Source organism: Procambarus clarkii, chromosome 31, assembly GCF_040958095.1.
Source record: "Procambarus clarkii isolate CNS0578487 chromosome 31, FALCON_Pclarkii_2.0, whole genome shotgun sequence".
Classification (NCBI taxonomy): Eukaryota; Metazoa; Arthropoda; class Malacostraca; order Decapoda; family Cambaridae; genus Procambarus; species Procambarus clarkii.
The window spans coordinates 33,716,500-33,729,319 of record NC_091180.1 but is presented as its reverse complement, the minus strand read 5'-3'; the positions used below and the strand labels follow the sequence as shown (position 1 = coordinate 33,729,319).

At 38.2% G+C, this 12,820-nt stretch overlaps 1 protein-coding gene across 1 annotated transcript in view; it reads right to left on the bottom strand.

Moving 5' to 3' along the window:
• The window catches only part of LOC138370262 (uncharacterized protein DDB_G0290301-like), a 31,217-nt gene extending 27,776 nt beyond the window's left edge, over positions 1 to 3,441 (bottom strand). Inside the window, exon 1 of the mRNA XM_069334269.1 lies at positions 3,377 to 3,441. Coding sequence (XP_069190370.1) covers positions 3,377 to 3,441 — 65 coding nt within the window. The remainder of the gene's footprint in view (positions 1 to 3,376) is intronic.
• Positions 3,442 to 12,820: the final 9,379 nt, after the last annotated feature.

The window sequence follows — 12,820 nt, the reverse complement described above, 5'->3', positions numbered from 1 at the left end:
TGATCTATCATTTTAACTTGATATTGGTTCCTAGTTAATCTTGGTGCCCAAAATTGACTATGTAATTCAGCACTTCTGTAATATATATGATGCAATTATAACTTGTAAATGCTAATTAATCGCCTTGTGTGGTTGAATACTTAATAACACCTACTTTATATAGCAGCTATCGTTATGTATGTATGTATTCATGCCATTCATTCTACTTTGCTCTGATGAAGGCGAATTAAGCCGAAAACGCGTTAAGCATTCTCTAGTTTTCACATGTGGTTTTTTCCTGCATGTATTCCTATATGTATCCTCGTTTATGTATGTGTATATGCAAGCTGGTTAAAATTGCTTTTCACCTTTGTAAACGCTTAAATTACACTCAAAAACTACACCTAAATTAAAATTACACTAAAATTACATTAAAATTACATTAAAAATTACATAATTACATTATTACATTAAAATTAAAATAAAACATAAATTACACTCAAAACACTTAAAGCACTCAATAACTGACAACATATGTCGAATAAATATAAAAAAAATAAAAATAAAATAAGTTGATTGATTGACAGTTGAGAGGCGGGCCCAAAGAGCCAGAGCTCAACCCCCGCAAGCACAACTAAGTGAGTATAGACGTAATTGAATGAATGCAGGTCACCGGGAGCCGGTGGCTGAGCGGACAGAACACTGGACGCGTGATCCCGGGTTCGATCCCGGGCGCCGGCGAGAAACAATGGCAGAGTTTCTTTTACCCTGATGCCCCTGTTACCTAGCAGTAAATAGGTACCTAGGAGTTAATCAGCTGTCACGGGTTGCTTCCTGGGGGGTAGAGGCCTGGTCGAGGACCGGGCCGCAGGAACACTAAGCCCCGAAATCAACCCAAGATAACCATTGTTAAAGCACTACAATCACCTGTGGTTGAGTGCTCAATGACTTATTACTGTATATGATATTCATATCATATACAGTATATGATATCCTCTAATGTATATGATATCCTCTAATGTATATGATATCCTCTAATGTATATGATATCCTCTAATGTATATGATATCCTCTAATGTATATGATATCCTCTAATGTATATGATATCCTCTAATGTATATGATATCCTCTAATGTATATGATATCCTCTAACTCTGTCCACGGAGGACAGAGTTAGAGAAAATATATACTAAGAACACATAGCTCGAGTGGATGGGAGAGTTGTGTAAAACCCTGGTTGTGTCTTGCAGAGGTTGCAACATCCAGTAATCCACTCTTTTGACCATGTCGTAGCTCAGTCGATTAAGGCAGCGTCTGGGATGCTCCTGGACGGAGGTTCGAATCCTCGTCACGGCCCTTGTGGATTTGTTTATATTCTTAGAAAATGTATATATGCTGGTTACCACTGTAAATATATGGCCTCATCTGTGGCAGAAAAAATCTGAACATTTGGTTTGATTGAAATAAATGTGCACTTGTTATAAAATGGCATTTTTTGATAGTGCTACTTTTTCATTGCAAGATCGAGAGGGGAAGGGAATTATCATGGGAAAGCACCAAGCCATTAGACTATATAGCACTTGAAAGGGGTCAGGATAAGGATTTGGGATGGAACGGGGGAAAGGAACGGTGCCCAACTACTTGTTGGGACGGTCGGGGATTGAACGCCGACCTGCATGAAGCGAGACCGTCTGCAAGATCGGGAACCTCTTTCCTTTAAGTTGACCAGTTTAAATACGTTTATTGAGACAATAAATTACATTTCAAAGGAATAGAGTAGCTCAGGCTATGTCTACCCTCCCGTTGTTGTTGTTGTTGTTTTAGATTCAGCTACTGGGAACACATAGGTCCAAGCAGCACGGGCTATGGTGAGCCCGTAGTGGACTTGTTTAATCTACCCTCCCGTTACAGCCAGTAACGGGTACCGAGTAACTATACCGTGTCTTGTCACACTTAATTAGTTACTCCTCTGAGTTAAAAGAACTTGAAAACAACATCCCTCAAAGGACGAAGATTGGGGATAGATTAATGGAGGACAAAGATTGGGGGATAGATTAGCGGAGGACAAAGATTGGGGGATAGATTAATGAAGGATGACGCCCGTCCTCTTAACTAATACGTCTCAATATCGTTGGTCCCCAACGTACAAAATAAGGGGAAGTATGAAGCTCAGATATCCACGTTTTCTGTGCGTAGGATAATTAGGTTAGGTAGGTGGCTTGGGTACGTGCATTTTAGTTACCCCTTATACTGTATGTTGTGGCAATTTAGGAGAACGGGCTTGTAAAGCGTCACCTGACGGCGGTCAAACACCCTTTTTTAACGACAGGGGTGCCAACCCTTCCAGTCCCTAAAGCGACCCAGCGGGACCAATGAAAATAGGGCTCTTGCTTATGTGCATAGTTCTGATTGGCCAATGGGGAAAAACACGACAGTATCGGGAACTGGTTGTGCCCTATCATCTGGAGAAACTTCACAAGTCATTTTCCTAGTGAAATAACCGCATTAGATGTCATACAATTTCCATATTTACCTACTGTACTAAAGTATGTATGTATGTATATGTAATTCTTTCAATAGAAGCTTTATGTTATTATTATTGTGTATATTATATACTTAGGGTACCTGTGTTTAGGATCCCTTTATATCTCGCATCATATGTTATGGCTCTTAACAGACAACACTGTTAACCTTTGGAGTGTGCAATTCTATCCTAACCACATTTATCCTCGCCTCATATATCCTAACCACATTTATCCTCGCCTCATATATCCTGATCACATCTATCCTCGCCTCATACATCCTGATCACATCTATCCTCGCCTAATCTATCCTGACCACATCAATCCGACTTGCATATACCCGTGTATTCCCACATAAACCCATCTACGCCCCCGGACTACAGTATAAACCTGTGTACTCGTGTACTCCTATATGAACCCTTGTAGTACTGTGCGATGCGGGCTTACTACAGATCCAGCACCAAGCTGACTCACAACAGAGCTAGCACTAATCTGACTCACTACACTAGCTCTATACTCAAGTTGAGAAAATTCGAGAGCTCTGTTCCAAACTCCCTTCAGAACACAAGGGATTTATCTCCATTACTGAAATATTTATGGACATAATGGCCTTACATTCGTCGCTCTCTCTCTCCGAAACTGCAGGCTTGGATGCCCACTAATATCTGTGATGAGTGGCCCTAAGGTAGGATTTCCTGACTCTTGGGGGCCTGTCCGTGAGCTGCATGAACAACACACGCTCGATAGTTTCATAACCACTTGCTACTGCTTGCATTATATTGGACACTTTTACTTGTACATTAACCTGACATGTTGGATACACAGTGACTTGATGGTTTAGTCTCTCTTGCAGTGACCTGGTGTCGTGGTCTTACTGTGACGTGTCTATCTCTTGGTGACGTGATGTGTTGGTCTCACTTGCAGTGAGCTCATCCTTCATGGTTACACATAGAGTAACTTCTACCAATATGCATCTACCGCCCCTCTGCCCCCGAAGATGTTGAGAGCTTCAACAATACGCTTAATTTACGTATTCGAGTCATGCCCAGTAATATATATATATATATATATATATATATATATATATATATATATATATATTGGTGTATACTGGCAGCAGGTTTTCTTTCAAACATGTTTCATTGAATATGACCGCATATTCTGTATTTATTATTTTCTGGTTTAGGGCTTCTATCCCTCTAACTATTTTCTTAGCATCAGGGCTTAATTGAAATAGGAGTTCTCCAAAACTCATTTTCGTACTTTTAAGGTGAAGAAAAGAAGTGATTTACTATAGAATGTATTACACTTATTTGTATAATTTGCACGACGTTTCGAACCTCCATGGTTCATTCTCAAGTGAACAGATCTTACAATACTAGTTGATTTTATACCCGCATTAGGTCAGGTGATAATACAATGAAGGTGAAAACATGGGGGGATACATAAGGGATAAACATAGGGGCTGCAGAAGGCTTATTGGCCCATACGAGGCATCTCCTATCTAAACACAAAGATTAATCCAGTGTAATTGGCCTGTTATGTTGGACATTGTCTTCTGTGTTGGCATCGATATGTTCTTGTCTTGTCCTTACTCTCATGGTGGGTAGAGTAAATAGTTCCGTGATTTGGGTGTTCATGGTAGGTCGCTCTATTCTTATGTGAATTGCCTCAAGAATTTGTAATCTTCTTGAATCTTGGGTTTTGTCTATTATGCAAGTATTCTTGTTCAACATTTCTCTTGTTAGAGTAATGTCATGGGCTTGTCTCATGTGATTCCTAGGGGCACCAGATTGAAGATGGCATGTCAAACGCCTCGTCAGCTTGGTCGATGTCATACCTATGTACTTACATTGAAGGTTACATCCTTCGTGGGGGCAAGTGTACACGTATACAACGCTTGACTGCTGTAGAGGGTTCTCCGTCGGCTTCGGGCTGTTTTTGATAAGGAGTTCGGAAGTCTTCTTGGTTTTGTAGAATATTATCAGGTTTATGTTTTGGTTAGGAGTAGTGCTTTTTACTCCTTTACGGATTATTTCTTTCATTATTCTTTCCTCTTTTATATGTTCACTGTGCATGGTTTATTTGTAATATAATTTTATTGGGGGTGTTGTGGTTTCTGTTCTAGGTTCTGAATTATACCAACGGTCCAAGTATCTTCTTATAGCAGCGTTTATTTCCGCGTTGCTATATCCGTTGTTCACCAATACCTGAGTTACTCTTTCAAACTCTCTACTCACGTTGCTCCATTCAGAGCAGTGGGTAAGCGCTCGACGAATATAAGCATTGAGAACACTGGCTTTGTATCTTTGGGGGCACTCACTTCTACCGTTCAGGCATAATCCTATGTTGGTGGGCTTGGTATATACGTTGGTGCTTAAAGAGGTTCCTGTTTTTGTTATTAGTACATCCAAGAATGGCAGACTGTTATTTTCACTATTTTCATGTGTAAATCGGAGTACTGACTCTCTCTCTAGGTGTCTTTTTAGGTCAATTAGTTCATCTGAGTCTTTTACTATTACGAATATGTCATCTACATAACGGCAGTATACAGTTGGTTTTTGTCTGCTACTGAAGACCCTGTCTTCGATGGTTCCCATATAAAAATTAGCAAATAAAACTCCTAAGGGGGAGCCCATTGCTACTCCGTCTATTTGTAAATACATGTCTCCTTGTGGACTGATGAAAGGGGCTTCTTTTGTACATGCTTCGAGAAGACTTTTCAAGTGTGGCTCAGGTATGTCTAATTTGGGGGTGCTCTCGTCTCTGTATACTCTGTCCAGTATCATTCCTATGGTTGTGTCGACTGGGACGTTGGTAAAAAGGGATTCAACGTCCAGGGAAGCGATGATTCCATCGGGCTGGGTAGATTTGATCAATTCTAGGAAATCTGCTGATGATTGTAGACTAAACTTACTTGGAGTGTATGGAGTTAGGAGTTCATTGAGTTTCTTTGCCAGGTGATAAGTTGGGGTTGGTATTTGGCTGATTATAGGGCGTAGTGGGTTACCTGGTTTATGCGTCTTAACATTGCCGTAGGCATATCCTAAGCCATAGTCGCCTTGAAGTTTATTGAAATGCACACTACCTTTCTTTGCGTTGATTGCTGTAATTGTTTTGTTTACTTTCCGCTTAAGGTCTTCTACGGGGTTCCTCGTGATTCGTTGAAATTTGGAGTCGTCACTTAGGATGTCGCTAATTTTGTTCATGTATTCATGGGTAGGAATCAATACATATGCTGCTGTTTTGTCGGCTTTTCTTATTGTTACGTCTTTCAGATTTTTTAGTTGTTTCGCTGCTTCTTTGAGTCGTGGGGTTAAGATTGTAGATGAATATGTTCCTCGTTTTTCTATCCCTAGTTAGAGGGATAGAAGCCCTAAACCAGAAAATAATAAATACAGAATATGCGGTCATATTCAATGAAACATGTTTGAAAGAAAACCTGCTGCCAGTATACACCAATATAAACCCACATGACCCAGCAGTCCGCAATACAGAGTTTACCTATAGGTATAGGCAAGAGCTCATTCGGCATCAACTAAACAAGAAGAAGGAAGCCCTCCAAACCTTTATAGAGCAGGCGGAGCATCTGTTAAACAAATGGACCCAGTACGACATCCCTATCCAACTCAAGCAAACCATCAACAGTGAACTATTTAACCTGAAACAACAACATAAAACTCTTGTAGAAACAAAGACACTCCGTAAGTTAACATCCCTAAACGGTGGACAGCTAAAAATCCCTCGTCCTAAAGATGGCTACTTTAACCTGACTTCTTATGATCTTACCCAGGACCAACGAGACCTCTTAAATCTTGGTCTAAATTGTCAATTCTTATCTAAACCAAAGATGCATCAAAAACGCCTGGAAATCGAAATGCTTCTGGACGATATCCATAAGCTAGAAGACAACAAAAAAGTCATCACCACTGACACACTTCAAGCTAAACTACTTGCAGAAGCAGGGAAAAAACGAGGAACATATTCATCTACAATCTTAACCCCACGACTCAAAGAAGCAGCGAAACAACTAAAAAATCTGAAAGACGTAACAATAAGAAAAGCCGACAAAACAGCAGCATATGTATTGATTCCTACCCATGAATACATGAACAAAATTAGCGACATCCTAAGTGACGACTCCAAATTTCAACGAATCACGAGGAACCCCGTAGAAGACCTTAAGCGGAAAGTAAACAAAACAATTACAGCAATCAACGCAAAGAAAGGTAGTGTGCATTTCAATAAACTTCAAGGCGACTATGGCTTAGGATATGCCTACGGCAATGTTAAGACGCATAAACCAGGTAACCCACTACGCCCTATAATCAGCCAAATACCAACCCCAACTTATCACCTGGCAAAGAAACTCAATGAACTCCTAACTCCATACACTCCAAGTAAGTTTAGTCTACAATCATCAGCAGATTTCCTAGAATTGATCAAATCTACCCAGCCCGATGGAATCATCGCTTCCCTGGACGTTGAATCCCTTTTTACCAACGTCCCAGTCGACACAACCATAGGAATGATACTGGACAGAGTATACAGAGACGAGAGCACCCCCAAATTAGACATACCTGAGCCACACTTGAAAAGTCTTCTCGAAGCATGTACAAAAGAAGCCCCTTTCATCAGTCCACAAGGAGACATGTATTTACAAATAGACGGAGTAGCAATGGGCTCCCCCTTAGGAGTTTTATTTGCTAATTTTTATATGGGAACCATCGAAGACAGGGTCTTCAGTAGCAGACAAAAACCAACTGTATACTGCCGTTATGTAGATGACATATTCGTAATAGTAAAAGACTCAGATGAACTAATTGACCTAAAAAGACACCTAGAGAGAGAGTCAGTACTCCGATTTACACATGAAAATAGTGAAAATAACAGTCTGCCATTCTTGGATGTACTAATAACAAAAACAGGAACCTCTTTAAGCACCAACGTATATACCAAGCCCACCAACATAGGATTATGCCTGAACGGTAGAAGTGAGTGCCCCCAAAGATACAAAGCCAGTGTTCTCAATGCTTATATTCGTCGAGCGCTTACCCACTGCTCTGAATGGAGCAACGTGAGTAGAGAGTTTGAAAGAGTAACTCAGGTATTGGTGAACAACGGATATAGCAACGCGGAAATAAACGCTGCTATAAGAAGATACTTGGACCGTTGGTATAATTCAGAACCTAGAACAGAAACCACAACACCCCCAATAAAATTATATTACAAATAAACCATGCACAGTGAACATATAAAAGAGGAAAGAATAATGAAAGAAATAATCCGTAAAGGAGTAAAAAGCACTACTCCTAACCAAAACATAAACCTGATAATATTCTACAAAACCAAGAAGACTTCCGAACTCCTTATCAAAAACAGCCCGAAGCCGACGGAGAACCCTCTACAGCAGTCAAGCGTTGTATACATGTACACTTGCCCCCACGAAGGATGTAACCTTCAATGTAAGTACATAGGTATGACATCGACCAAGCTGACGAGGCGTTTGACATGCCATCTTCAATCTGGTGCCCCTAGGAATCACATGAGACAAGCCCATGACATTACTCTAACAAGAGAAATGTTGAACAAGAATACTTGCATAATAGACAAAACCCAAGATTCAAGAAGATTACAAATTCTTGAGGCAATTCACATAAGAATAGAGCGACCTACCATGAACACCCAAATCACGGAACTATTTACTCTACCCACCATGAGAGTAAGGACAAGACAAGAACATATCGATGCCAACACAGAAGACAATGTCCAACATAACAGGCCAATTACACTGGATTAATCTTTGTGTTTAGATAGGAGATGCCTCGTATGGGCCAATAAGCCTTCTGCAGCCCCTATGTTTATCCCTTATGTATCCCCCCATGTTTTCACCTTCATTGTATTATCACCTGACCTAATGCGGGTATAAAATCAACTAGTATTGTAAGATCTGTTCACTTGAGAATGAACCATGGAGGTTCGAAACGTCGTGCAAATTATACAAATAAGTGTAATACACTCTATAGTAAATCACTTCTTTTCTTCACCTTAAAAGTACGAAAATGAGTTTTGGAGAACTCCTATTTCAATTAAGCCCTGATGCTAAGAAAATAGTTAGAGGGATAGAAGCCCTAAACCAGAAAATAATAAATACAGAATATGCGGTCATATTCAATGAAACATATATATATATATATATATATATATATATATATATATATATATATATATATATATATATATATATATATATATATATATATATATATATATATATATATATATACATATATATATATATGTCGTACCTAGTAGCCAGAACGCACTTCTCGGCCTACTATTCAAGGCCCGATTTGCCTAATAAGCCAAGTTTTCCTGAATTAATATATTTTCTCTAATTTTTTTCTTATGAAATGATAAAGCTACCCATTTCATTATGTATGAGGTCAATTTTTTTTATTGGAGTTAAAATTAACGTAGATATATGACCGAACCTAACCAACCCTACCTAACCTAACCTAACCTATCTTTATAGGTTAGGGTGGGTTAGGTAGCCGAAAAAGTTAGGTTAGGTTAGGTTAGGTAGGTTAGATAGTCGAAAAACAATTAATTCATGAAAACTTAGCTTATTAGGCAAATCGGGCCTTGCATAGTAGGCTGAGAAGTGAGTTCTGGCTACTAGGTACGACATATATATATATATATATATATATATATATATATATATATATATATATATATATATATATATATATATATATATATGTCGTACCTAGTAGCCAGAATGCACTTCTCTGCCTACTATGCAAGGCCCGATTTGCCTAATAAGCCAAGTTTTCCTGAATTAATATATTTTCTCTAATTTTTTTCTTATGAAATGATAAAGCTACCCATTTCATTATGTATGAGGTCAATTTTTTTTATTGGAGTTAAAATTAACGTAGATATATGATCGAACCTAACCAACCTTACCTAACCTAACCTAACCTATCTTTATAGGTTAGGTTAGGTAGTCGAAAAACAATTAATTCATGAAAACTTGGCTTATTATGCAAATCGGGCCTTGCATAGTAGGCTGATAAGTGCATTCTGGCTACTAGGTACGACATATGTTTATATATATATATATATATATATATATATATATATATATATATATATATATATATATATATATATATATATATATATATATATATATATATATATATGTGTGTATATCACGAAAATAAACACGTGATTAAGAATGTGACAATGTCAGACCACGGAGGAAAAATGAAACAGGAAATTTCCTTAAGTACTTTCGTATATTAAATACATCTTCAGAAGGTCATTTTACAGATCGAGTGATGGGTATAAATAGGCAGGAAGAAGTGGTGAAGTAAGGTGAGGTACAATACTTGGACAACGCAGACGGCCCATTGGCCCATCAGATGCACCCAATTGACACATCCGATGTAGCCCAATGGCCCATCTGATACAGCAGACATACAAGCATAATATATAGGTAATTATAACTTAAAGAAGTAAATATATACAATAAAATATATACATATATATACAATAAAATATATACATATATATTGTATATATTTACATATTGTAAATATATACAATATATTTTATTGTATATATTTACTTCTTTAAGTTATAATTACCTATATATTATGCTTGTATGTCTGCTGTATCAGATGGGCCATTGGGCTACATCGGATGTGTCAATTGGGTGCATCTGATGGGCCAATGGGCCGTCTGCGTTGTCCAAGTATTGTACCTCACCTTACTTCACCACTTCTTCCTGCCTATTTATACCCATCACTCGATCTGTAAAATGACCTTCTGAAGATGTATTTAATATACGAAAGTACTTAAGGAAATTTCCTGTTTCATTTTTCCTCCGTGGTCTGACATTGTCATATATATATATATATATATATATATATATATATATATATATATATATATATATATACATATATATTTACTTTATTTGAACTTTGTTACAAAAAAGGAGTTACATATGGGTTACAAAGATGGTTGTCATAGGTTGTCGAGTTCCTCCAGCTCCTCAGATGGCGGGCAGGAACCCTGGATGCAGTGCGCATTTCCCCTCTGTATCGCCACACTGAGGCGCTGGAAAAGAAAGCTGGCAGCTCTAGGGTCCCTTGTTGTTTCAATGAGCCTAGAACCCAGTTCCTTCTAAAAACTGGTAGCACTTTTACCCCAGGCGCCGAGCGTCTCAGAAGCAATGGGGACAAAATTGTAGTGGTGATCCAGTTCTCTATACTTACGGGATTTGGCTGCTTCCCTGTGGGTGGCAGCGCCACCTGGTTGTGCAACACTGAGGTTAATGTAGGTGTTAACCAGGGTTGATACGCACGTGTAGTCCCATACCAACTGCTTGCCATTCTTCCAGGGGTTCACTGTGATACCATCCGGGCGACCAATAAGAGCATCAGAGTTACGGGGCGTTAAGTAACGGGGCTCTCTTTCAGCTGGGCATCCAGCTGTGGTGAGGCTCCTCTTGATGATGTCGTTAACTTCACTGTGCCTCGAGTGCCATCCCCCTGTGCTTTGGCAGAGTAGGCCATGGTGACCGTACCTGTCAGCCACCACCTCGCCGCTATTTATATATATATATATATATATATATATATGTCGTACCTAGTAGCCAGAACGCACTTCTCAGCCTACTATGCAAGGCCCGATTTGCTTAATAAGCTAAGTTTTCCTGAAGTTATATATTTTTCTATTTTTTTTGTTATGAATTGATAATGCTATCCATTTCATTATGTATGAGTTAATTTGTTTAAATTTGAGTTAATACTAACGTAGATATATGACCGAACCTAACCAACCCTACCTAACCTAACCTAACCTATCTTAACCTAACCTAAACTAACTCAACTAAGTCAATAATTTATGTTCTTGATATAATATAGTAATAATATTTCAAATAAACTAACTGGAAACAATTTATTGAAAATAAACGAAATCACTCGGCCTATTAGGCAAATCGGGCCTTGCATAGTAGGCCGAGAAGTGCGTTCTGGCTACTAGGTACGACATATGTATATATATATATATATATATATATATATATATGTCGTACCTAGTAGCCAGAACGCACTTCTCAGCCTACAATTCAGGGCCCGATTTGCCTAATAAGCCAAGTTTTCCTGAATTATTATATTTTCTCAAATTTTTTTCTTATGAAATGATAAAGCTACCCATTTCATTATGTATGAGGTCAATTTTTTTTTAGTGGAGTTAAAATTAACGTAGATATATGACCGAACCTAACCAACCCTACCTAACCTATCTTTATGGGTTAGGTTAGGTTAGGTAGCCGAAAAAGCTAGGTTAGGTTAGGTTAGGTGGGTTAGGTAGTCGAAAAACAATTAATTCATGAAAACTTGGCTTATTAGGCAAATCGGGCCTTGCATAGTAGGCTGAGAAGTGCGTTCTGGCTACTAGGTACGACATATATATATATATATATATATATATATATATATATATGTCGTACCTAGTAGCCAGAACTCACTTCTCAGCCTACTATGCAAGGCTTGATTTGCCTAATAAGCCTAGTTTTCATGAATTAATGTTTTTTCGACAACCTAACCTACCTAACCTAACCTAACCTAACGTTTTCGGCTACCTAACCTAACCTAACCAATAGAGATAGGTTAGGTTAGGTTAGGTAGGGTTGGTTAGGTTCGGTCATATATCTACGTTAATTTTAACTCCAATAAAAAAAATTGACCTCATACATAATGAAATGGGTAGCTTTATCATTTCATAAGAAAAACATTAGAGAAAATATATTAATTCAGTAAAACTTGGCTTATTTGGCAAATCGGGCCTCGCATAGTAGGCTGAGAAGTGAGTTCTGGCTACTAGGTACGACATATATATATATATATATATATATATATATATATATGTCGTACCTAGTAGCCAGAATGCACTTCTCGGCCTACTATGCAAGGCCCGATTTGCTTAATAAGCCAAGTTTTCCTGAATTAATATATTTTCTCTATTTTTTTCTCATGAAATGATAAAGCTACCCATTTCATTATGTATGAGGTCAATTTTTTTTTATTGGAGTTAAAATTAACGTAGATATATGATCGAACCTAACCAACCTTACCTAACCTAACCTAACCTATCTTTATAGGTTAGGTTAGGTTAGGTAGCCGAAAAAGTTAGGTTAGGTTAGGTTAGGTAGGTTAGGTAGTCGAAAAACAATTAATTCATGAAAACTTGGCTTATTAGGCAAATTGGGCCTTGCATAGTAGGCTGAGAAGTGCGTTCTG